Here is a 27780-nt window from a genome sequence, read left to right on the forward strand (position 1 = left end):
TTCTACCCTCTTTACCATCACAGCCAATCTTAGTGTGCACAGTTGAGCTTTTTCCTCTTCTTTCTCTTTATTCTCTTTTTCTTTCTTTCTTCTCTCTTTCTTCCTTCTCTTCTCTTCTCTCTCTGCTTTTATGATTCTCTCCTCTCCCTCTCTTTCCTTCCACATGCCACTGCTGGTTTCCAGACCCCTACCCTCTGCCTAGGGCAACAATGCCCAACCAGTGGGGAGAGATACAGCCAACCCCCTGAGACAGTGAGCACACAGCATGACATGGGGTTCAACTATCTACATTTTTTAATTTTCCCTCCTTTGCTTTCTTTTTTCCATGTTCTTTTCTTTTTGCTCTTCTTACACTTTTTCTTCCTTTTTCCTCTTCTTCTATCTCTTAGCTCTTTCCTGCCACAAACTCGGCAGATTCAGTTCTACTTTTTGTTTTATTACTTATTTATTTTTACTGTTTTCATTTCTGTTCATTCTGTGAATTTTAGTTGTGTGAGTGGGTCTTATTTTGCTTGGCATTGTTGCTCCAGTCTTTCTTATATTCCTTCTCTTTTTCCTCCACTCCCTCTCTCCTTTCACAAGCCACTAGGGGCCTCCAGGCCACTCCCCTCCACCGAAGCAACTCTGAAGGCCCAACAGGGGGAGCTCCCACCGTCATTTGTTGGCTTTGAACTTGGGGAAATCACGCCGGTCCTCTTCATACACCAGGCAACAGGGTGTTCTTTCCTTCAAACAGTGGGGGGAACTCCAGCCTAAACCATGAGGCCCTATAAGTGACTGTGGGAAACTCCTGCCAAACACTGGTGGCGCTCCATGCTACTGCGGGAACATCACCCAACCTCCAATGTGATCTCTCAGTCTATAATAATACCTCCTGACAGCTACAGAGCTCTACACCAAGGAGGGTACATGCCCTTCTCGGCATTCCAATTGCACATGAAAACTCCACAGGCCACCCGAGAAGTACAAGGAACCATGAGGCCTACTTAGAGATCAGCCAGTGAAGCTATGCCCTCGTGAGCCGAGCCCACAACAACCCAACCAGCGTCACATGAGAAGACTATCCAACTCACATTCAATATAATAAAAAACTGAATGGCTAGGGCAAGAGTGAAAACAAGGGATATAGCGATAACCTGACCCCTCAGTATAGCTACTGGCAGGTAGTTCATAGAAGCACTCATATGAATCCCCCAAGAGAGAGCCCAGTGCTTTTAGATTCTAGAAGATGTCACCAGGCTCCTTTAAAACAACATGTAAACAGCAACCAGGTCTAACCACTCGAAAGGAAAAGCAATAAAAACAGAAGGCAATGCTGGAAGAAGTCATGAACCTAACAATATGCATAGAAGAAGAATATATTGACCTGCCACAGAAAGGAATTTTCAGAATGATGTCTGGAGTCAAACAGGATGTGAGGGACGCAATGCAGAAAAAGGATGAAATGATAGAGGATATAAAGGCAACTGCCAAAGCAAAATACAAGATTTAAGGGAGGAAATAACAAAATCCAGTGGCAAATTGACAGACTTTGTCAACAGACTTGAGGAGGCAGAAAATCACACCAGTGACCGAGAGGATAACCAAGCAGACCTCAACAAAGGGGAAAAGCAGTTAAATAAGGCAATGAGAGAAGCTGAAGAAAACTTGAGATCTATGTCTGATGCTATGAGGAGGAACAATATTAGAAAAATTGGACTACCATAAAAAGACACAATAAACAAGTCAACAGGGAAAATAGCAAGGAAATTATTAAAGGAAACCTTCCCCAGATTAATAAATGAAAAATCAGGAAACCATTCAGGAGGCTGAAAGAACACCAGACAGACTGAATCCCGAGAAGTCACCAAGACACATAATTGTCAGATTATCCAACTATGAAGAAAAGGAGAAGATTATAAAAGCAACTAGGGAAAAGCAAGCAGTCACATATAAAAGCACCCCAATAAGAGCATGTTCAGACCTATCAGTGGAAACGAAGAAGAGGAGGGAATGGAGTAACATATTTCCAAAAATTGAAGGGAAACAACTCAAACCCAAGAATACTTTACCCAACCAAATAATCTATTAAGAAAGATGGAGAAGTCAGAGTCTTCCAAGACAAGGACAACCTCAAAGAATACATAAAAAGAAACACAAGCCTATAAAAGTTTCTTGTTGATCCAGTATGCACAGAAGAACAACATTCACCACGGATAAATAAGAGACCATCACATAGAAAAACTCCACCCACAGGGTGGCAAAGAGAAAACAGTACCCATGATTGCATTGGTTGAATAGTAGAAAGAAGGCAAACATAAACCACACACACAACATAAGAGATAAGTTGGGTAGGTAGGAAAATACCCAACACAAAAGGTATAAGATGACATCACAGAGTTCACAGATGGATGTAATAACACTGAATATCAATGGCCAGAACTCAGGCATTAAAAGGCAGAGGCTAACAGATGAGATCAGAAACATAACCCATCGATCTGCTGCCTACAGAAGACACATCTCAAGCTTGCAGACAAAAACAATTTCAGAATTAAACTCTGGAGAAAAATGTGCCAAGAAAATGGCACTGCAAAAAAAAACCAGGGATAGGGATCTTAATATCTGACAAAATTGATCTCAAGATACAGGCCATAACAAGAGACAAGGAGGGGCACTAGATAATGCTCAAGGGAACAACAGACCAAGAACCAGTTAGCATAATAAATATATACACGCCAAATGGGAGACCCATGAAATTTATAAATCAAAGATGACAAAAGAAATCACAGGCTCAACCATTATAATTGATAACTTTAATACACAACTTTCTGAAAAAGACAGATCACTGAGAAATAAACTCAACAAGGAGGCTAAAGATCTAAACAGCAAAATTGGATGACTTGATAGATTATTTCAGAGCTTTCCAGACAAATAAAACTTGAATAAATTGTAGTACATAGAGACAATACAGACATCTCTCTCAAACTACTGTGCCATAAGGCTGGAAGTTAACAGAAGGATGGTGAAGTCTTTCTGCTGCCTTAATACTTGACATATAAAGATATGCACATGAACCTATATCATTATCATTATATATATTCGTACATTTACATATATACATGCCTATATTTATATCTCTATAAATGTCTTTTGCCTCGTAGTTCTTTCCTTTATTTACTTTTACTTTCCTCCTGTCCAGGGGACAGGCTTTGACAAAACGACAATGCACCTGCTCACACAGCCATCTCAGTGTGCCAATTTGGGGCAAAAACCAGCATGCCTCTCTATAAATACCCCACTTATTTTGCTTTTCTAGAAATCCCAGTCTAAAACATTTAGTATTTAGAGTGATTCTAGAAAAAATGGTAAGGATTAATTTTCTAAATAGATTTTCAAGTTTATTAGTCTCCAAGATATGGATGGTTCTTCTAGGAAAAAAAATCATGGCATGAAATGATGTTAACCCCAAATTTTAGATCCTTTTCCTGAATCAAGGCATTCAATTAATAATCACTTTGGTAAATAATGGGACATGAAATTTGACACAGAAAGTGAAACCTTTGGGAATGGAGGAATAGCTGAGAAAGAGAAAAGGAAGTTATAAGGCAAGACTTTTGTTATTTTCACTCTATAAAAAATGAGAACTGCTGTACCCACCTCACCTACCCACACACTTTGAACCTAACTGCTAGGTTTGGGTAGAATGTGGAATATTCTGAATTATTCTCTGAACATTTCATAAGTTAGTCTTCCTAAGAGCAAATGCTACGTGTAAGACAAGATTCCAGAGTTTCATGATATGCAGGGAAAGCACAAACATTGCTGTACATGAAGAAAGAATGAATGGGGTCTGTGGAGAGGTAATATACTGAGATTTCAAGTGAGAAATCACATTGGGAAAGGCATTTGGATGAAGACTGACCTTTCTCTGGTTAAAAGGGATGAATGTTACTAAATCCTTAAGAGACCAACACTGGGTTGAGAAACTAAGAGTATTTATTATGATTTTTTTCAGCATTACAATAATGGAGAAAACAGAATACATGCTTATTTGGGGAAACAAAATATAAACGGTTCTTCACTGATATAATTGTTCTGCAAACAGCACTACATGGTGCTAAGCTCAACATCATCGTATCCAAGGTCTTCCCCGTGCCCGTGGACCACTGAGGAAGCTTTCCCGTCCATTTTGGAGTAAGCAGCTTTGCTAGGAGGCTGCAGAGATTCGCCTGAAACAAGAAGGATAATTCTGGTTACAGCAATGACAAAAAGATAGGACGGAGGCCCTTGTTAGAAGGACAGACTAGTACAGAGTGGTCCCCAAGTATCTGTGGACACTCAGTGCTTGTCTGACAGACTAGAGCCACCATACTGACTCGGTGCTCTGTGCAAAGCCTTGTGCTGATCATGACAGCTAGTAAGAAGATGAGCCAGCAATGAGAAAGACTGGGAGAGAGGCGAACATTCTTCTTCAATACTACTCTAAACTGATTTTTAAAGACTCAAGGAAAAAATTATGTTTCTGTATACCTTAGTCCCTCACTACACAGACAGTAAACAGACAATCCTTACCTCGAACTATTCATGAGAATGCTCCTGGATCCTCGGCCAGATGCTAAGGTAGGTGAGTTAGTTAGTTTATTGTGCCAACCTGGCCAATAAACACATGTGGGGTTAATTGAAGGACAGCGATAAATGGCTCAGTGAGCCTCACTTTTCTGGTTCTTGGGTCTCTTGCTTTGTGATAGTTGGACCAAGGTGCAGCTGCCTGAGCCAGTTCCCTGCTTTAGCTGGCAAGGCTCACTTCCTGCAAGACATCCCTTAGGAGAAGCCGCATGGACCTACCCGATGCAGCCCTGGGTGCTGGAGCAGCCGGGTGGAGACCCCTGCCAGCGCTGAGATGCTTACGCGTTCACTGATTCAGCTTTCCTCCTACATTCAGCATTATTGTGTGTGTTTTGTGAGATGGAGGAGGACTTTGTGGATTGGCGTCAGACAGGTTAATGTTGATCTTGTCGGCTTAGGCAGCACTGCATTGGGATGTTTTCTTGATGTACACTTAACCTTTATATAAAACACTCTCTTACACATGAGTTTCTGTGGATTTGTTTCTCTAAAATACCCAGGAAATTTCATATTGTAGTCCCTTGCACCTCAATGACCACACAGCCATACGTCAGCATTATCTTGGTCGAAGAAAATAATAATCTTTATCTGTCCATTGAAATACATTTGTTTCATTTTAGGGCTGAGACTTTCAGAGTTTAACTGAGGCCACTGTACATTTTGCAATAAGACTGTGAAATGCCACCTTAATCTCTAGGTTACATGTTTTCCAAGTCAGACAACTAGCTCAGCCATTCAATTTACCTCGTTATTTTCTCAGATAAGCTCTCATGATCCTCAAATGTCTCCTGTTTATTGTTAGAACGGATGTCCCACTAGGGTGTAAAACACATGAACAAAAGCTCATTATGCAGCCCATTCCCATTGAGGGGATGGTAGGTATGGAACAGAGGGCCCAATGGGACCATGTGAAAGAAAAGATAAATGGCTACAATATTCAAGCATTTGGAAGAGCCATCTCTGGGTGTAGGAAGTTGGCCAGCTTGTGACTGTGCAGGAAACAAAAATGAGCACTGGAGCATCCAAACAGAATGTTCTTCTGACAAAAATGCAAGATTATGGAGGGACAGTGGTCCACTCACCTGCCTGGGACCATTGAGCATCATTTCTTCCCTCTGGGAAAAAATGTTTTTCACTCATTCCTGGGGTAGGAGAAATTTCAGGAAAAGGCAACTCTTCAGTATCATCATAACCATGTTCAGAGGCATCAGCCGGGCTTCCTGGAGGTTCTGAAAGCAGGCAAGGGTGTTAGTGGAACAGCTACCATTTGTTGGCCTACGTGGGATGCTCAGTTTCTTCAAACGCAGAGATTCTAGCTGATCCACACAGGCCCCAGATTTCAAAGGCACATATTTGATCTCAATATATTGAAATGTATTTAGACTACTTATGCCTTTCTACGATGGTCCTTAATACCCAAATATATAATAAAAGTTATTATGTTACTATTTTCAATATACAGTAAAAGAGTTGGAACCCATATGTCCATATTAGTGACTGAGGGAGGGTGAACATGAGGTTGCTCACTTACCTTCTGAAGCTATGAGACACACACAGTTCTCAGAGAGACAGACACTTGGGTATCTGTCATGCGGAGGCAGGAGACCCACCAATTCCAGTCACGGAGGTCTGGCTTTCAATCCCCTACAGTGGGCTGATAACTCAGGATCCCATTTTTACAAAGCTCATCTGGCCATCACCCATCCCTAGAGCTAACCACCTCTCCTCCCTGGGGAACCCTCAGAGAAAAGTCTGGTCTTACAAAAACATGCCCCACCCATGGTTTGAGTCCATTCAGACCCAGTGACCTCGTCGCAGAGTGCAGAGCGGCCCCAAGTGTTTCAAGGCTGCTCTCTTTATGGGAGCAGATTGCTGCCCAGCAGCTGGTCCATGTGAGTCGCTGACCTTGGGGTTAGCAGGCGGATGTTTAAACATGGCCCCACCAGGTCCCTGGGTCTAGCTCTGAGGCCCCATGCCAGTAAGAACTCCTCATGGTTGATCAGTGTAACACTACATGCTCCATTTATTCCAGGGCTTTAATACATCAATTTCTCCCTCATCTCAATATACATATAAACACCAAATAATTCAAATATCATGCTACCTCAGGTTCAAAACTCTACTTTCCAGTGTTCTCTCTCACCCTGGAATATTGGAGATTGCTCGATTGAAGTGTTATTTTTAAAACATAGTCTCTGAGTTGATACCAGCACAATAGATATACGTCTGTGCTTGAGGAGAAGTAGTTATGGATGCAAAAGCTGAGCTGGGTTTTCTCCATCTGGGGTCACAGAGTAGGCAGAGAATAAGGCATTGTTTCACTAGAGATAGGGGACCCTTTCCATCCCAAGCACAGAAGAAATGTTTGGATGGGATTCTTCTTCCACAACCCAACAATCCAAAGGCAGATCTATTCCTATTACCTGGAGCAGATTCAGGATCTTCATCCTCCTCATTGTCCCCAGTGTAATATGGCAGCTTAGTCACTGAGTCATCAGACATGTTTTCTGAGAGGGGAAGAAATAACATATAACAAGCAAAGCTTTTCCTACAGAAGAAGGTTGAATGTCAAGGTTCAGAAGAAATCCTGAGTCTTTAGACGAGTAGAGACAGGGGGTCGTGTTCCTGCTGAAAACAAAGCTGCTGTGCACAGCTAGAGACTATGTGCTTCCTGAAGAGCCCCACAGCGATAGCCAGACAGAAGGGAGGACACAGCATACACACCTGAGAGCTCCAAAAGCTTCCCCTTCTCTGGGTTGACGAGGTAGTCAATGTCCTCATACAAGGCCTCCTCAAGAGCATCTTCAAAAGCGTGTGCGTCTGCAGAAAGCAACGTGAGCTCAGAGGCTGATCTAGACGGTGCACTTATTAATAGGCAAAGTCTTCGGTTGTTCCAGGGCCCACCCTTGGAGAAACCCTCTGGCCTGTCAGGCACAGCTTCAGCCTGTGCCCTTGTGGGTTAGAACTAGGTCCTGCATCTTGGTCTGACAGTCAAGCTCCACTGAAAAGAGTCACTCTTTCAGAGACTTCCCACACTGACCCCGGACCACAGACTTAATGATGCAGATACTGAGTTTATTGTACAGAAGGTGGAGTTTTGCCGGAGCATGAGAGTAAAGACTAAACTTGTGCATTTTTCTTGCTCTCACAAGTGGCCCAACACATTTGTTCCCTCCTTTCCAGTTCCTTTAGAATCCCTGAGGCCTACCTCGGTGCTCTGCTCTCCGTCTGTGCAGCTGCGTTCCCAAGATGATAAAGACCAGGAAGAGAAGAGCCCCTAGGATGACACAGAGCACCCAAGGCAGGGAGAAGATGCCGTAGTCCGGGGAGGAGGGTGCAGGGTTTCCTGGGGGAAGAAAAGGGGACTTCAGCCTCTAGAGAGGACCCGATGTCCAGGAGCACTCCTGAACTCAGTCTCTCTTTAGTCCTTGGCTCCAGGAGAGTGTCAGCTCAGGTCACATGGGTTTTCTTGTGCCTCAAGACGTGCCTGACCTAGGAGCTGCTCTCGGTGTGTCACCTGTGTTCTCAATGTGGTCTTAAGGTGCTCTACATGCCTGTGAACACTAGGGTCCCCGTTTTGTTATAATAGGGCAATCAAAATTGACAATGTCTAATTGTGTCAGAAATATGGAAAAATTTTGTATTGCAGATCCTTGAGAAATCTGAGTCTCTTCTCTATCACATGATCATATCCAAAAGCCACTTACCTTTAGTGGTGGGAGGAGATGTTGACCTCTCTCCTGGAAGGAAGAGAAAGAACATGGGAACACTGGAGAGGCCATCATGTCACACCTATCATCATGTAACATTCTCCCAGTTCTCAGGAGACCACATCTGTCTGTGTCTAAAGCCAGCGCACAGGCAGACAGGTCTGCCCAGGAAGAGTTTCTGGATACAATCTCAGTCCTCTTTCAACCTACACTCTTGCTCCCCACTTCTGCACTCACCTGAGCACCTCACTCCAGCATCCTCCTCATGCTTGCACTCACTAGGGCCCCAGGGCTGAGCTGCACAGGCCCACAGGGAGGACTCCCTGCCCCTGCACTGCACATTATCCAGCCAGATGCTCCCATTTCCTGGACCGAATGCAGCCTCGTGCAGGGCTTCCAGGGCAGAGCCACAGCCCAGCTGCTGACACACCACCTGGGCCTCTGCCAGGCTCCAGGAGTCATCACACACGGTGCCCCAGGAGCCATTGTGCCAGATCTCCACTCGCCCTGAGCACTTGCTGTCTCCTCCCCTGAGGCGGAGCTTCTCCCTGTCTGGAAGCAGGAACACTTATTACTGACAGTGGAAAGCTGGCAACCCGAGAACCAGTAGAGGAAAGATCTGCGGAGTGACTACCTTTGCAGGGTGCGCCGGTGGGACAGCTCTTAGGCTTCTTTCCTGAAAAAACAGGCAATGGGGAAGAGCTGGATTAGGGGGATCTAGAAACAATCAAGTGGCCAGAGGCTTCAATATCAACTTCAACAGGTTTAAAACTGAGACGTGCACTTAAAAACAGGTTGCCAACTTTTCTAAGATATGAAGTCTCCATGTTGTGCATAAGTAGAACTGCACTTCATGGGGGGTTGTTTGTTTTAAGGTTTTTATGGTGGGTTGACTGAAGGTTTACAGAATGAAGGTTGACAGGACAGTTTTCTGTTCATCAATTTATATACATGTTGTTTCATCTCCTTGATTGCAATCCCCACAATGCAACATTAATTATCCTACTTCCTTGCTTTTTCTTGTTTCTCTCCTTTTTTCATTCCTAACCATCTGAACTTTGTTCTTGCATAGATGCTGCTCTTTTGATCTCAAATGATTGATTATTCTAAGATGTGTGTACTTCCCTGCCTTGATTTCATTTATCTCTTGAGACAGTGGTGGGATTCAATCTGTCCAAAAGGGATTACCTAATTTTTTGTTGAATTGGCGATCTGGTTGTTAAAATGGCACTTGGGTCAGGGTTCTCACTATGGTGGAGATCTGGGCAGTCACACAATGTGGAAATCACAAAGTCACATTCCTTATCTTCTTAACATTCTTTTTAACATTACTAAGCACCCGTAGTAATGTTCACTCCTCCCATAGGTATAAAAATTAGATGGTGCAACACTTTAATATGTATCCATGTTTCCTGAAATTCGATATACTTTTAACGATTGTTATTGCCTTGCATCTGTGACTTCAGTAAACACGCACAGAACTCGAAGAGGGAAAAGTGCCAAACAACCAGAGGGGGACCCGGTGTCATGCACGCCGTTCATTTCAGCTTTGAGTCACACCCCAAATTCCCAGGCATGGAGTGGATTGTGATGCAATTCCGGGACATGTTCAACGAGCTAAAAAGAACAATTGCTGTAAGTTCAGCAGGAGTGGAAAGGGATTTGTCAAAGGCGAACATAGTATGTTCAGAGGGCAGAGGTCGCCTGTTTCAAGTATATGGAACACAATGACTCTTCTCTAGCTGACCTACCTCAAAGGCAAGGGGACCCCCTCCTACAGAGAAAAGCTGGTTAAGGATAAATCACACAGCAATGATGCTCGGATGAAAGTGAAGCAGATCACACGGGAAGACACAAATCAAGAAGTAATATGGAAATATCTTAAATAGCAGTTTTATTGGTTTTTGTCAGATAATATTTCATATTTTTCACTAAAATTTTAAAACTCTTTCTTATAACATAAACTAGTTTTGTATACCCCCCCTTTGCTGTACTTAGTTGAGTGTTAATTGTATGGAATAATAAACTACCTTTCAGTATATCATTTTTTTAACATTTAAGTGAAACCAATAGTTACACTTAGACTGCTGATTACAAGCTTTTAAATGGTCATTGGGGCAGTGAACCAGTTGGTAATTTATTTGAATCCCACCACTGTCTTTACAGGACTGTCTCTGGTTTGGTTGAAAGTTGAGTCACGAGAGTGAGCTGATTCCCAGACCTAAAGGGTGACTAAGAGATAGAATTTCAGAGGTTCCACCCGTGTCCATCTTTCTCTCTTTCTGCCACTGACTCAATTCCAACTCATAGCGGCACTGTAGGAGAAAGTAAACCTGCCCTATGGCTTTCCAAGACTATAACTCTTCATGAGAGTAAAAAACATCTTGTCTGTCTCCCAAGGGACACCAAGTGGTTTTGAACTGCTGACCTTGCAGTTAGCAGCCCAACACATAACCACTACCCTATTAGGGCTCCAGCCTACTAGTCTCTATCTGATCAATGAAACTGATCTTTGTATGCATATCATTTTGAGTTTTGTTCCATATCCTTTTCCCACTCTGTCCAGGAGCTTCTAACATGATCCCTTCCAGGACAATTGGTTATGGTAACTGGCATTGCCTAGTTTGTCTAGTCTCAGGGTCCAAGAGATTAATGTTTTATGGTCCATTAAACTATTAGATTAATTTTTTTCATTTATCTTCTTCCCTCCACTCAGGGAGAAACCAATAGTTACACTTTAGACTGCTCCTTACAATCTTCTAAGACGCTAACCAGCTACTCACTGAAGTCTGGTGTAGGGTTTTCAGGGACTGGGTTTGGGGAATTATATTGCCAGACCTTTCTTTTGTGGCCTATGGGTGGACTCGAACTACCAATCTGTCTGAAAGCAGCTGCATTAACTATTTGCATCACACAAGGACATATACTACTGTTCTTTTTCCTTTATTCTTTTTCTTTCCATTTTTTTGGTTTGCTTTTCCATGGATTCATCAGTTCAAGAAAAAAATAAAATCTTCTTTAGCCAGGAAAGCAAAATGACTTTTGGACTAGAGTCCTGATTTTATTGCTGAGGTGGGTTTTACCACTACGTAGCATAATTGAAAGTGAAGGCCCATCTCTAGCCTCCCATATTCTAGGTTATAAGATTCCATCTACAAAATTTGTGTTTTCACTGAAGTACACGATCAAGATGCTCGTATCTCTGTTTACACCCAATTATGTTTTGATACTTTTATGACCAGGTTAGATTTTACTTTAAATTTTTTATTGCTACCATGTGTTTCCAGTATTGGAAGGTAAGTCAGAATTGGGGGAAAGGGGGCATATTTTGAGACAATATAGTTTTGGATACTTAAGTTGGACACATATATCTCAAGTGGTTTCTTGGGGTGCGATTAGTGATGTGAGGCCTGTTTCTTCAGAGTTGTGCAGTTATGCGAGCCTAACCGGGACGTACTGTAATCAGGATAGGAGCTTTTCAAGAAAGCGGAGAAGCTGAAAATGATAGTGACCGATGCAAGCCTAAAAAGTCTCTTCATATTTCTCAGGAAACAGATATAAGGTTCGAGAATTAATCTTCTTAATGTGTAAGTGCATTTTGTAGACTTAATCTGACATTGAAGCTATACAATTAAACAAACACAACAAAATGATGGTATAGTCCACCCAAGTTCAGATAACTAATTCACCTTCACAAACGATGTGAGCGACTTCATTTGGAGGGCAGGATCTGTTGTTCCAGGGATCAGAAGGACACTGCCACAAGGTAGAGTCACTTTTGTGACATTGGATTCTATCCACCCACTGGAGCAGAGAGCCTGTCCTGACACCAGCAGAAATGTTGAGCTGCCCAGTGTTCCCACAGCCCAACTGCCTGCAGATCACAGCCAGCGTGGTGGACTCCATCAGGTTACTGCAGACGCTGCCCCACGTGCCGTTGTAGAAGACTTCCAGCCACCCAGCACAGTCATGGTCATCACTCACCAGCCTCAGGGCCAGAGACTCTGGAAGTAGAGATGAAAAGAATGAGGCCCTGGGGTGCAGGGTGACTGACCTTAGTGCTGTGGTCCTCCACTGTCAGGAGATGTGACTCTTGATCTCAGACACTGCAAAGGACTCGTCCACTTTGACGGAGTTTATAAAATCCTTTCTGTTCGCTTTCCTTAATCGGGGTATGTCTGCCTCCATTTGAACCCTGTAGTCTCGCATTATCAGGACTGGAGCAATTGCGGCAAGGGGATGCGGGACTTCTAGAGAGACACGCAAGATTACAAGCCACTTAGATAGCCCTTTTTACTAGGTCTGAAATACAAGTGCTGCTTTTGTTTGGATAACTCTGGGAAAAGCTACCTTTTGAAAGGAAACACTGCCAGAAAGAAACTGCTTGAACAGCAAGGAGCCCAGCAGAAAGCCTCTTCCTCTCCAGTTAAATCAGCTCAAGCTCCCCAGGGACCGACCCCACCTCTGGGGTGCTCCATGCAGCTTCCCCCAGGATGCAGACATGGGAGAGCATACCTGAGCAGATGGCCCCTGCGTCTTCCTTGTGTCTGCAGTTGTGCTTCTTCCAGCCCTGGGAAGGGCACTTCCACACATGGGACTCCTCCCCAGTGCATTGCAGATCATCCAGCCAGATGGGTCCCGTCCCTTCCCCAAAGTGAGCAGAGGCAGTGGCATTAATGGCCACTCCACAGCCCAGCTGTCTGCACACCACATGGGCATCCTTCATATCCCAGTTGTCATCGCAGATGGTGCCCCAGGACCCCTGGTGAAGAATCTCTACTCTCCCAGCACAGGGGCTGCCCCCGTCCACCAGGCGGAGCCATCTGCTCTCTAGGGAAAGAGAGACATGTCAATCAGGAATTTAGGCAGGATTGAGTAGGGGTCTGCTGCTGTGGGACCTCACCTGAGCGGTTGGCAGCTCTGTCCTCCAAGGCTGCAGAGCCCGCTGGATGAGACGTGGAGTTGTTGCCTGGGAGCAGAAGATGGGTCTGTTTTCCTACAAGGGACACACTGCTCAGTAGGACCAACAACATTATTGGTAGGGTTCCATGCAAAATAACATGTGGGCTTCTTGTTCAAAAAGTAGTAAGCTTTCAAAAAAGTAACAGAAAAGCATTAAATTACGTGCAGGTCATTCTAAGGCACAGACCACATCCGCTGAGCTCAGCTCTGACGTTCATCTCGATGAACATGAGGTTAGAAACATTAGAGCTTAAGAAACACAGTCTTTACAACTACTACACTCCAAAACGCCCTGTCATTGAGTGGCTGCCGACTCAGAGTGACCCTAGGATGCAGGGTGGAATGGCCCCTGCGGGTTCCAAAACTCTAACTGTTTGGGGAGTAAAAAGCCCCTTCTTCCTCCCAGGGGACTGTTTCAAAGTGATGGCCTTGCAGTTAGCAGCTCAACATTTCACAAGTATGCCACCCAGGTCTTGTAGGACCTGACAATTCCATTCCTAGATGTAACCCAAAAAGAGGAAAGCAGAGACTCAGATACTTCTGTGCCAACATTCACTGAGACTCTAGCAATAGCTGAAAGGTAAAAACAGCCTAACTTCATCAGCAGATAAATATGTCAATAACATGTAGTACATGCACGCCGTTGAATACTACTCAGGCAGGAAGAGCAATAAAGTTGTGAGACACACTGTTCCATGGGAGCAAGTTGAAGCTTTCTACCCCTGTGAGCAGTTACTGTTTCAGAAATCCACAGGGGCCATTGTACTCTGCCTGCACGGTCATGATGAGTCAGAATCAAGTCCATGGCCGTGAGTTTGGTTTTGCTATGTTTTTGTATGTATGAATGGACCTTGAGGACATTCAAACTCAAACAGTGCCATTGAGTCAACTGCGACTCACAGTGACACTATAGAATGGGGTAGAATTGCCTCTGTGAGTTTTCAAGACTTAATTTTTTCCTCTGACGTTTACTCTGTTTTTTAACAATTGTATTACCCCTTCATGCACATGTCATACAATTCAATAATCCAGTCATATCGAGAAGAGTTGTACAATTATCACCACAGTTAATTCCAGAACATTTTCTTCTTCCTTGTGCTCATTGTTATTCATGTAATTATATTTTTAATTGTGGCATAAATATACACAACAAAACATTCTTCAAATCAACCACTTCTACATGTATAATTCAGTGCCATTGATTTATACTCTTCATATTATACAACCATTATTAATATCCTTTTCCAAATTATCCCACCACCATGGACATACACTCAAATGCCCCCTAGTCAACAACTCTTCCTCCTTCACCCATGGTCACCATTGGTCAAGGTCAAATTTGTTTTTAGGAGTTTTCTTGATAGTGTTCACATATCATACACTTCCATGGTTAAATCACTTTTTAAAGAGTTGTATATACATCATCACAATCAGTTCTAGTGCTCCTTCCTGAATTCATTGTTTGCTCCCCAAATTCCCTTACCCACACCTCACTCCCCAACCCTCTCCACATCCCCGATCAACCCTTGCATCAGCTATTGTCTCCGTGCGGTCGCTCCTTGCTTCAAAACTGGGACACCCAACAGAAATAATAAAAGAAAATGGCAAAAATGAAAATAATACTATAAAGATAAAAATACAAATAAAAAATAGGAAAGAAAAGGCCACCATCAATATTCTAAAAGCCAGAAAACAAACTTCTGTCATGGGACAAGCAAGGAATATTTAAGCCTAAAGCAAATTCAGGTTGGGTCAAGAGGGAGGTCAAGTGACCAAAAATCAAGACTATTGATCTTCACAGAAGTAGAAAGTCTCATCCTTCTAAGCTAAGTGGGACAAATATTTTGCTATCTCATTCATATAAAATTACAAGAATAGGCAAGCACAGAGATCAAAGTTCCTTACTGGTTGGTAGAAGTGAGAGGAAAAAGAAGTGCTGCTGTTTGTGAAGCACTGAGTTTCCATTGATGGTGGAAAGATCACACTGATTGAGGGTAGGTTTTCATAGCTGTTACTGTAATTGCTGTCAATAAAGTTGTACCTGTATGTGGGAGATGTGCCCAATCCTAGCCCACCACACTGCGGTGAACACGAAGGGTGTACAGCGGAGCAGCCAGGGGAGCAAAGCAACGAAGTCCCTGGGGAGTGCCAAAGGTGGACTTGGGGGCCAGGCCGTGGCACCCCAGGAGACTCGACTGTAAAACACTCATAAAGGTCAATGGACAGACCTGGAACAGTTTGAGTGCTTCTCAGTTTTTGCTGTTGGTTTTTCTTTTCTTTATTATTTTTTTATTTTGTTTTATTAGCTGTTGATTTCTATTTTGTCTTCTTTTTCTGTTATGTTTTGCTTTGCTTTGTTTTTGTGTGTATTGTTGTCTACGCATGTCTATCTGGACAAGATAGGCTGGATGAACAATCCAGAAGAGAGAACAATGGGACCGACAGTTCCTGGGGGGCACGAAAGAGGAAGTGATGTAGGAAAAGGAGGGGGGTGCCAACAAACCCAGGGACAAGGAAACAATAAGTGATCTAAAATTGATTATGAGAAGGGCATAGGATGTTGGGGGGTGGGGGATCAATCAAGGGCAATGTAGCCAAGAGGAATTACCAAAACCTGAATGAAGGCCAAACATGACAGTGGGACAGGAGAAAAGTAAAAGGAAATAGAGGAAACAACTGGGAGACATAGGACCTTTATAGAGGTCTAAATACAGTCATGTATACATGTAAACACATTTATATACAATGACAGGGGAATAGAGCTATTTACATATATTTATTTATAAAGTATTTTGGTAGCAGATGGACATTGGATCTCCATTCAAGTATTCCCTCAATGCAAGAACAATTTGTTATACTAAGACAGCATTCTGTGATGCCCATCTTCCCCGACACATTCACTGAAGACAAAATGGGTGTATAAGCAAATGTGGTGAATAAAGTTGTTGGTGCCTGGCTATCAAAAGATATAGTGTCTGGGGTCTTAAAGGCTTGAAGATAAATAAGTGGCCATCTAGCTGAAAAGCAACAAAGCCCAGAAGGAAGAAGCACACCAGCCTGGGTGACCATGAGATGTCGATGGGATCAGGTAGCAGGCATCAAAGACCCAAAACAAAACAAACAAAAGGTTTATCAATGGGGATGAGGGGGAGAACAGAGTGAGACTCAAAGCCCATCGGTAGTCAATTAGATATCCCCTGTCAGAATAGCCACAAGGAAGAGACAAACCAGTAATGGTGCAGTATAGCACCGATGAAACATACAACTTTCCTCTAGTTCTTTAATACTTCCTCCCTGCCCGCCCCCCTCCCACACACACACTATCATGATCCCAATTCTATCTTACCAATCTGGTTAGACCAGAAGAACGGAACACGGGAAACCCAGAACAGATAAACCCCTCAGGACAAGTAAATGGAGCAGCAATAAAAAGAGGGTAAGTGGGAAGGGGTGGGGGGGAGTAAGGGGCACTGATCACAATGATCCACATATGGCCCCCATCGGAGGGGTATGGACAGCAGAAAAGTGGGTGAAATGAGACAGCAGTCAGTGTAAGACATGGGGGAAGAATTTATAAATTATCAAGGGGGCGTGGGGGAGGGAGGGAAGGTGGAGGTGGGAAGGGGAAAATGAGGAGCTAAAAGGAAAACAAAGTTGTAAAATTGTCAAAAGTTGTGGTGGAGCTATATTTAGTGGGGGGAAGTAATACTGCTAAACTACCATATACAACCAAACACCTCATGGGTTTTGGTTTCTTGGTCTGAAGGCTTAGGGTCACGGCTCCTTGGGACACATGATGATGTGTTTGGTGTTTCTGTGCTACCTTCTGGTTTGTTGCATATGCCTGGGGGTCTTAAAATCTTGAAAGTAGCCAACCAAAGCACAATCACTCTCTATTTTGCTGGAGCAAAAGAAAAAGAAAGGGAGTCAGGCACAGGAAGAGATTGGGGGTGCCCAATATTGGCAACGCAAGGCAGCCATGTGTATTATCTTTAAAGACTCTTCTTTGCCTTTGTATGGCATTTATAGACCAGTGTTGCCTTGTGAATGAGCACTATTGAAAGTTTTGCTCTTTCTCCAACTCGCATTGTTAGTGTAAAGAGTGTCCAGCCACCAAACTTGTTAATCTGTACAAATCAGTAATCTGTGTATTTTGGTCTAAAAACCTGCCCTGCACATGTATACTTTGTTTTTCTCAACAGTGTTTTAAATTCTATCCCTTTGGCTAAATTAATGGTAATGTCAATAAAACTATATGCCAAATGGAGATAATTTATAATATATATCAGCAAAATAATGATGTTTGTCAAATTAACCAGGGATGTATATAAACCATAGATATATGAATCGATTTGGGGCTTGCCCTTAATTGAAGCCCTAATGTAAGAACCATTCGTTCTTATGACATGGTCCTGCTCAATAACTACCCCCATGAAGTGATCACTAAAGCTATGGGTATTATAGAAAAGTGTGGTGGAAAAAGTAGATGGTGCCCAGCTACCAAAAATAATCGTATCCGGTGTCTTCAAGGAGTGTCTTACTTAAAATAAGCAGCCATCAAAGTGAGACATCAGCTAAGTCCACATGGAAGATGCATGCCAGCCTGTGTGATCCAAGAATTGTAAATAAAATCCAAACCCAGAGGAGGGAACAGTACCAGAGCTTAAATTCTGAACGCCCAGTTTGCAAAAGTCTGTGGATGCCAATGAAAGCTCAGAACCCATTTACAGGGTCCGCCATGCAGATCAAGACTCTGGTGAATTCCCTCTGACCAGTAACCAGAGATGGGAAAGGCCTTGTTATCAGTAGGGTAGATCACTGCTGTTGCAGTTAGGGCAAAATGTGACCACTTATCATTGATCTCCCTCTTGATCCAATATGTAATTGTTCCAGTTTGCATTATCTTCTGCTTTGTTTTCAACTGAGGTTTTCCACTGTTCGAGTCTGTCATTGCTGGACCGTTTGTTTGCATTGTGTCTTGGCTTTGTATGACATTGTGTACAGGATAGGTAAACCTATAGATGCACTACCTGGATCAGTAGGCTCAAAGGGACACATCAGGGGATGTCAGTGGGAAATAGGGAGCTAACAACAATGAGTACCAGGAAGAAGAAACATCGTGGAATTGATAGTAGGGATGGTTGCATACCTCTTATGAATGTGATTGAACTTGTAAAAGGTACGATATGTGAATTGCATGTCAGTGCAATTGTTAAGAAATAAACAAACTAATTTGCCCTCAGATAATCTTTAAAGGAAAGCATAAACCAAAAATATCCTCAGGCATTTTAAGACCAAACAATAATTTTGCTTATTTGTGGGGGCAATGTTGTTTGCTCCTTAGGTAAATGGGACAAGACCACCACCTCCCATGGTTCAAGGCCGTGGGAACATGCTGACAGCTCAATCTAAAGAACTGATGAAGCAGTGGCTGGCCTGACTCTCCACTGAGATAAAATGGACATTTTTCCTCATGTTCCCTGATTAACGCTGAAGAAGCACAGCAGTCTGCAAAATATCTGCTACTCCCTGCTCCTTACCCTATCCTCCCTCCCATCTGTGAACAGTTTGGCTGATGTTTGTGTGTTTTTTAAATCATTTTACTGGGGGCTCCTACAACTCTTATCACAATCTATACATACATCCATTGTGTCAAGCACATTTGTATATTTGTTGCCATCATCGTTCTCAAAATATTTGCCTTCTGCTTGAGCCCTTAATATCAGCTGCTGATTTTCCCCCTTCCTCCCCACTCCCCCCTACCTCATGAACCCTTCATAATTCATAAATTATTATTATTTTGTCATATGTTACACTGTCCGACATCTGCCCCCGCCCTCTTCTCTGCTGTCCATCCCCCAGGGAGGAGGCTATACGTAGATTCTTGTAATCAGTTCCCCTTTCTACCCCACATTCCCTCCACCCTCCAGGCATCGCCACTCTCACCACTGGTCCTAAAGGAGTCATCTGTCCTGGATTCCCTGTGTTTCCAGTTGCTATCTGTACCAATGTACATCCTCTGGTCTAGCCAGATTTGTAAGGTAGAATTGGAATCATGTTAGTGGGGGAGGGGCGGGGAGGAAGCATTAAGAACTAGAGGAAAGGTATATGTTTCATCGTTGCTACTACCCTGCACCCTGACTGGCTGATCTCTTCCCCACAACCCTTCAGTAAGGGGGTGTCCAGTTGCTTACCAATGGGCTTTGAGTCTCTACTCTGCACTCACCCACATTTACAATGATATGATTTTTTTCATTCTTTGATGCTTGATACCTAATCCCTTCGACAGCTTTTGGTCACACAGGCTGGTGTGCTTTTTTGGCTGATGTATTAACGTTTCCTTGTTTACAGATAATTGTTAACTGTCCCTTTGTGTAAACCTGTAAGAAGATGTCGGCTAGATGACAGGGAGTGTATATAGACCTGGCTTGTATAAAGTTCTGGACCAGGGAGTGTCTCACTGCAGGGCCCCCAAGTGTCCTAACTGCATCTGTCCTTTTATCTCTGGTCCAGACGTTTTCTCAACGCAGATCATGCCCCTCTCAAACCCTTTTGATTTGTAAGATAAGAGCTGGACTCTATTTCATCTTACACTTAATACATATTTTGCAAAGGATGTCTCCTTCAAGGTCTAGTTATATGAGATCACATTGGCAATAGCAACTCAAAAGGATAGATGGTAAACTTATGGGGGAAATAAGATTATCTTAATGGGGGAGAAACAGCTCAGAGAAAAAGAGGGTGAGGTGATGGCGCAACTCAAGGAATGTGATCACTGTCACTGAATTGTCTGTGTGTCATTCGTGTACGTTTGGGCACTGTGTGTGCTCATCGACCACAGTGAGATGCCTTTTTTTTTTTTCAAAGAAAACAAGCCTATAGCTAAAAAAAAAAGACAGAAAAAAAGAAAGTCAAGAGCAGGGCTCAGCAAGTCAGAGGCCTCAGAATGAACAGGGAAGTACTGTTTTATAATTATTGCCTAGAGTTGAAAAGTGAATGGTCTATGAGACTAGAAGTCACTTCTTCCAAAAGTCTTCATCTGTGAGTCCCACCGTTAAGATCCCTCACTCAGGCACCTCTATTAGGAGGAGTCCTAAATGCATCGGCCCTTCCTCTGTCTTACCTGAGCAGATCACAGCGGCAGCATCCCCATGGAAGCAGTTAGGGTTCCCCAAGGCAGTCACAGGGCACTCCCAGAAATGGGACTCAGTGCCTGAGCAGCGAAACCGGTGGTTCCACACCTGGCCACTTCCTTCCTGAAAGGGCACTCGTGCTGGGGTAGAAAGGGCAACTCCGCAGCCAAGGTCCTGACAGACAACATTGGCATCCGCAAGATCCCAGAGAGAGTCACAGAGTGGTCTCCAATCTCCAAGAAACTGGATCTCCACTTGGCCCTCACATTCAGAGCCATTTGGGGGTGCAAGTCTCAGTCCTGTGTATCCTGGGAAAGAGAAGTGGGAATGTTGATAAAACAATGTGATATTTCCTGGAGACAAGTTAGGAAAGAGGCTGCATTCTCCCAACCTGTATTCCGAGTTGGGGTGACTGGGGGATTTCCCTAGGCCAACACGTATGACCCTCACATTCCACTAACATTTAAACTTGAGGCATGTTACACTAGCCTAGACAATTGTCCGTTCCTTTCCCCGCTGCAAAAATCATGTGTTTTTCTCCGCTGTAAGAATAACGTGTTTTAGTCCTGCTCCCTGGTCTGCAGCTTTCAGTAGTTGGCCAGCTCTGAGTGAGCACAGGAGCAGGGGCAGACCAGACACGAGTGACCTGAGCTGCACCCAAGGGCCAAAAACACCCACGCAGAGGAAGTCCTGGCACGTGCACACCTCCTGTAATGACTGACGACACCCCGCCCGCAAGTGTGTGCCTCAGTCCCCACTCGATTGCCTGCTGCAGGTGTGCCCAGTTACCATAACTCCGGCGATGTGGGCTCAATTCCTAGAACGCTTTGCCTCTTTTCATGAATAAACATGATGTCCTTCCCACCTAAATTCCCTTTCAAAAGCCCTTTTCCTTTGTGGAAACACGGCCTGTGTTGCCGTCGAGTCCTCCACATCCGCCCTTCCAGGATGCTTCTCTATCCAGTTACCCTTCACGTCCCGCTTGCAAGGTGCCTCTCCCTAATAGATGTCTCGCTTGGAAGATAATTTTGAGGAGCCTCCAACTGGAAACGTGTCCAGTTCACATTCTAAGGTTCGCCAAGTGGAGGGGTGACGGAGCAGGTGAAAGTTCTGCTCTGAGTCTTACTCGAACACTCAACGTGGACAGCCCTGCCGCGGTGACAAGTGCCTCCAGGACAGGGCACTCTAGGACACAGCCTGAGCTCAGCCTCTGACCCCTCACACTGAAATTCTTCCGCCCAGATCTTCCCATTAGTGTCTCGCAAGGGCATGTCCCCCCGAACAGACACAGCCTTGCCACACTCCAACTCTGCACAGATGACGTGGGCAGTGGCGTCGGTGAAGTTCCTATCAGAAACCGGAGTCCACTCGGTTTCCGGATATACTTCCACTCGCCCTGAGCATGGTCCACTTCCTGCAGCCAGACGGACAAACCCTGAGGACGAAAAAGAAAAACTTTAAGCCCCAGGAGATGGTTGTGTGTGGAGTGTCGGCGGCAGCCCTGAGAAGGCATATGCTGTCCTAGAGGGAAAGAATGACCTAACAGCTGAGTGAGAACAAGACATAGAAGAGAAAGCCCTCCTCAGTGGGGGAGTCAGCCTTCTGGAAGCATAGTTCAATTAAAGCAGATGGACCACGCAGAAGCGGCGTTCCAACCGAGCGTCCAGGGTCAGCCTCCGTAAAGGAAAGGGCCAATGTTAGGCAACAACTTCCCTCTCAGTTGAGAAGATCCTGAATCCCTAGAGAATGATGTGTGAACCCAACAGGACCAAGGTCAAGGAAACGGCTCATTGAATAAACATTCGGCTTGGATATTGATATCTGACCTGCTGGAGCACTCTGGGACTTGATTTTAAAAGCAAAACAAAGGATAGGCAAGAATCTTAAAATGACTGAGATTGCTCCTTTCTTTCCACATCCGGCACCCCGTGGGTCAGGAATAGGGCCAATGTGCGTTCTTCTTGGGCTAAGTACGCAGCTTCTAACCAACAGGTTACTGTTTCAAACCCACCAGCCGCTCGAAGGAAAAAGATGCAACAATCTACTTTCATAAACATCACAGCTTTGCAAAATCCCCCTACTCTCTCTTTGCTGCTGCTGGGGTTTTTATCTGCTGCTTTGTAATGTTGTTGTTTGTTTGTTTGTTTGTTTGTTTGTTTGTTTGTTTGTTTAGAAGGGCTTTGTTTCCTTTTGGATTCTGTTTTTGTTTGGGGTATTAAAATCGTACTTTCTCTTGTTCAGGGTTCAGTGGAGGTTTTATTATTAATAATTTACTAGGCGTGTGCTGCCCAATTCAGTAACCTTTCTAAAACCAAATCAACTCTTCAAGTTTATTTAATTTTTTTACAATCATTTTTGACCGCTTAAGCCAGGCCTGCTCCTTGAATCTATAAACAAGCCTAGTATTTAGAAGATAAAATACGGAAGCTGCCTGGCCACTGTTGCACCTTTACGTTTAGCTTGTTTTCCATATTTACTGATGGCGTGTTCCTCCTCTCTTAGGTGAACTGAGTAGAAAGGATTTATCCTCTCCCGATGGGTTAATGAGTTACACACTGGCCTGCTAACTAAAGATCGAAACTTGGAACCTCCTGGGGTAGCAGTCGTGCCTTGGGCTGTGATGGGGGATGGGGGGGGGCAGTGGGAAACCCCCAGCAGCTCCTTGGAAGAACAGAGCTTTCTACTACCGTCAACAGTTACTGGCTCAACAGCAGTGCAGTTTGGTTTGGGGTTCTCTCTCAGCAGGAGCAAAATGAGGCAATCTGCCCCCGTCGTTTACAGTCTCACAAACCCTGCACTGGGTCCCTATGAGTTGGAATCATCTGGAGGGCAGAGGGTTGGCGCCTTGTTTTTCTTTCTTAAGTTTTTATGTGAGGAAATCCTTGAGTTAGCCGGTGTTAAAGCCCCAAGACTCACCAGTGGAGCTGGGAAGAGTGAGATCTCGGGAGGGAAATCGGGACAGGTGCGGCAGCTGGCATTCCCTTAGGGATGGGCTCCCTCTCGTGGCTTCTGCGTTTGCAGCACTAGATCCTCGCTACCTTCCCTTGCGACTATCATAAAATCGCCAAAGAGAGAGAGCGTGGGGTGAGGGGAGGCCCAACTGTGGAACAAGCGTGATCACAACTTAACAAGGCACGAGTAATCGTTAATAAAGTAAAAGCAGTGGTCACTGAAAATTCTGCTGGCATTAAAAACACAATAAAAAGATATTAGGACCAATGATGTGCCAGGAATTTTGGGAATTTGGGTTCAACTTTAAAGAAACCTAATAAAACTGAATAATTCTATAATACTTAAGTAAGTACATAAGAAATAACCTTCCCCAAAAAAATTAGCAGACAAAATCTTAAAAGATTATATATCAACCCAAATTGGCTAGCAAGTTTGATTTCCACATTGGAAGATTAGTTGATGAACTTCATCATACATTTTATCCAGGACCTGGTAGCAAACAAAATTCAGTTCAGATCACTCAAATCACCAGATTTTTAAGTAAAAGATAATGTACAGAGAATGGGTAGAAATACAGAAAATCAAGGATAGGGAAACACTCGGAGACATGCAAAGTGAGAAGCTTCATATCACCCTGATGGCTGAACAGAAGACTAAAGATTGGTGGGTGATTTTTATGCAATGCAGCCAATAATAAATTAAAAGTCTAGTCAAGGCTTAAATTGTATGGCTGGCTAGCGAGACATAAAAGCTAAAAGACATTAGAATTGTGTAGGATTATTTTACCCTTTAGAATCTTCCCTACTCTGTTAATTTTCCATCATTATGTATATTATTTGAAAAGTAAAGAATTTTCTCATCTGAATAGATCAGCCCAACGAGAACTCCAAAAGACTCCATTTTAAACAATGACTCAGCATATCTCCCCAAAAGTTCATAATATATCCACATCAAGGAAGGTAGCTAATATCTGAGATTAAAGAGCAAGCTCTCCTCACGACAATACTTTGCTTGTGAGATCTCTGTGAAGTGAGGGAGGAGAGCCACGGTGACTAAAACGATTCAATGATTTAATGATGGTCTTAGTCAACAGTTAACAGAGCTTGGGATTCACAGGAGCACAGAACCCTTCCATTGGGTGTTTCTTATCTCCTTTTCTTCAGCAGAAGTTGAGCCTGGGCAGAAGGGACATCACAGGGAGGCTGGTGCATGAAAGGCAGCTAAAGCCTCTCATTAAGGAGGTCGCATCAGCTTCACACCGGCATGCTATGTAGCTTTCTTTTCTCTTAATTCTATTACTGGACATTACTATTTAGAAAGCTGAAGTCTCTTCTAGCAGTCACTACAGCACAGAGTACAAGAGCCCTGGATCAATGCTATGTATTTCCCAAGAGAAACAGAAACCCACACCCACTCCACTTTACTCTAAATCTGTAGAAACCCAAAAAAGAGTGTGGCAAGAGTGAAAGGAATAGCTAATTAATTTTTTTCTATTAAATAAAAGCATCCATTTTAACCAATGTCTTTTGTTCACTGATTTCACTAGTGCCAGCAAAAAGTAATCATTGTAATAGCCGCTGTCAAGGCAGCTCCGCCCCACGGCGACTCTGTGTCGGAGCAGATTTGTGCTCCATAGGATTTTCAAGGGATGTCTTCGTTTGGTTGGTTGGTTGGGTTTTTTTGGCAGTAGATTTCCAGGCCTTTCTTAGGAGGCATCTCAGAAGAAGGTGAACTCAAACCTCCAACCTTCCAGTTAGCAGCCAAGTACCACCTACCGATTCCAACTTCCCTAGTTGTTGTTATTGTTAGTTGGTTGCCATTGAGTCCATTCAAACTCATGGCATGCCCATGTGGGACTGAGCAGAGAACTGTTTCGTGGGATTTTCTTGGCTGCGATAGTGCCAGCAGCAGATCAGCAGGCCTTTTCTTCCACAACACTGAGGGCATTTGAACTGCCACCTTTCAGGTTAACAACCCAGTGCAAATCATTTAGGCCACCTAGGGCCTTATTTTGCTGGTAGGTCTGCCTAAAATGTCTTGAAATCTGAAGTCCGGTCACCATCTCCCACAGAGCGAATCTGTGTAAGATAACTTGGAAGAGACATAGACATCCCTTTGCCTTAAGCATCATGGGAGGTCCCAGAAGCCCAACACAGGTCTCAGTGTAGATCCTCCCTGGCAGGACTCAGACTGACGAAGTCAGAATGGAATCGGGCCTCCCTGGATTGCGTCCTGGCACAGGACCCAGATGAGAGTCTTTGTCTATGGTTTTGAAAATTACAGACAGATAAATTTTTCCTGGGCAATATTTGGGAATGTGGGGGCTGGGGACAGGTGAGGAATGAGGGTTTCAATATTGTTCAGTGGGAAAATCACATAAAAGTCACTTTAGGAAGTTCTTTCTGAATTCTCTATATAATGTCCCAACGTTACCAGATTAAGTCATATTTGAAGGTCATTATTAGAGACTAATAATCTCTTACTGAAGCATGATTGAATGGATGTCTTAGATTCTCGCATCTGAAATAACAGTAGGGGAAACTGAGTCATGGGTCTCCATATTACACCTGAAGAGACAGAACCCAGAGAGGTTTCAGGTTCATAGTTGTACACAGTTGTTAAGCAGCTCTAGCACCACACCTCCTGACCCACCCACCATCCCTGCATCTCAAGACGCACAACCAATATTTCAAAGTTCCAGGAATCATTGACCTAAGGCCTTTGCTACCCTGAGTTAAGAAAACTCTCCTACTGATCCCATAATGCTCTAAGACTCATTCATGAGGGCAGACTTTACCCAGGGAAGCTCAAGAGGCCATGAGCCTAAATTTCCACAGTAATTCTACTTAAAAGACTGAGGCTTTTATACTGAGGAATACCCTGCCAGATCAGAATGGCCTTACCTGAGCATACAACTGCAACATTTGAAAGCTCTGTTACATACAGAGAGTAATAACTTGAGAAAGCAAAATGTGGACATTTATTGAGAGTTGTTTCTGTTCCCTTGCAGGAAAATTGTTTAAAGTGAATTGCATTGGGCTTTTCTTCCATATGAAGCCGTGTTTGGGAACCATCAACAGCAGTTCCACATCCCAGTTGTCTGCACACCACAGCCACTTTGTCCAAGTTCCAGGAGGGATCCCACACTATATACCACCTTCCTTCATACTTCATTGCCATTCTCCCCTCACAGCCGTGGGCTCCACCATCCAGTTTCAGCTCCACATCTGCAACACAAAGACACCGGACACAGGAGATATTTTTCAAAAGCCAGGCCTTGAACTAAGGCTTATTGTTGTTAGGTGACATCAAGTCAGTTCCAGCCCATGGCCACCCTCTGCACACAGAATGAAACACTGTGTGATCCTGCACCATCCTCACAATTGTTCCGATGCTTGAGCCCATTCATCTCACCAAGGTCCTTCCTCTTTTTCCTTCCTTTACCAAGCATGATGTCCTTCTCCAGGGACTGGTCTCTCCTGACAACATGTCTGAAGTAAGCCACATGAAGTCTCACCTTGCCTTCAAGGAGCACTCTGGCCATACTTCTTCCAATAATGATTTATTTGTCCTTTTGTCAGTTCATGGTTGTGTGTGTGTGTGTGTGCGTGTGTGTGTGTAATATTTGATTTAGCCTTTTTTGGTTTACAATTGAAGCTGGGAATGCAACATTAACAACCTTTCCCTGGAGCTTCTTAAAACTCCAGAAAAGGTTTCAACCTCGTGTTCTACATTGTTCTGTGTGCTTCGTCCTAATGAACCTCTATAAGCCTGTGTGGTAGTTACATAATCTGGTGTCAATTTGGGAGTTGAGAGGATTAAATGTGAAGAGGTGGGGTCTAGTTTGTCAATCAGGCCATAGCCAGTGAGGCCTCTGTGTGGGCATGGTCTTCTCCTGAGGATTCTGGGAACTCCTGTAATTTCCTCCTTGGAGGTGGGACACACTCTTTTTCTGCTCACTCCCTGAGAGGCGCTCTACTGACAAGACACATGGGACTGCACTGATAGCTCCCATTCCCTGGAAACTGGAGGAGCCACATGGAGATCCCTGCCAGCACTGAGATGCTTACAACACCACTAGATACACAAGACTTTCACCCACTGGTCTTTTATCTTCCTGCATTTGGTGTAATTGCATGTGTGAAGAGGACGTTATAGCTTGGTATTGGACATATGGACTCATATCAGACTTACGGACTTGATCTGGACTGGGCTGGAATGTTTTCTCAATATTTAATTGCTCTTGTATATAAAGCTCTTTCTTATACACAGATGGTTGTTTATAAGTTTGTAGCTCTAATCTACCCTGACTGACACAGCCTGCTACTGTCCAGCTGTACACGGAGCCTGCTGTTGCTGTTGCTTATGCTCCAGTAAAGAGTTTACCGACCCAGAAACCCACAAAGCAGCTCTACCAT

The 27780-nt window shown here is 43.9% G+C and overlaps 1 protein-coding gene across 1 annotated transcript; it reads right to left on the minus strand.

Annotated features, from left to right (window-relative positions):
* Positions 1–4086: 4086 nt before the first annotated feature.
* Positions 4087–27780, minus strand: LOC142451658 (antigen WC1.1-like). Its single transcript, XM_075553371.1, has 14 exons — positions 27765–27780; positions 26554–26589; positions 21537–21845; positions 20401–20718; positions 13219–13284; positions 12831–13145; positions 12005–12319; positions 8950–8991; positions 8553–8867; positions 8313–8345; positions 7814–7951; positions 7330–7425; positions 5688–5834; positions 4087–4208 (listed from the first exon to the last, which is right to left on the minus strand). Exons 1-14 carry the CDS (start codon positions 27778–27780, stop codon positions 4087–4089), a joined length of 2268 nt encoding a protein of 755 aa, XP_075409486.1.

This window comes from Tenrec ecaudatus, chromosome 6 (genome assembly GCF_050624435.1).
Source record: "Tenrec ecaudatus isolate mTenEca1 chromosome 6, mTenEca1.hap1, whole genome shotgun sequence".
NCBI classification, from domain to species: Eukaryota; Metazoa; Chordata; class Mammalia; order Afrosoricida; family Tenrecidae; genus Tenrec; species Tenrec ecaudatus.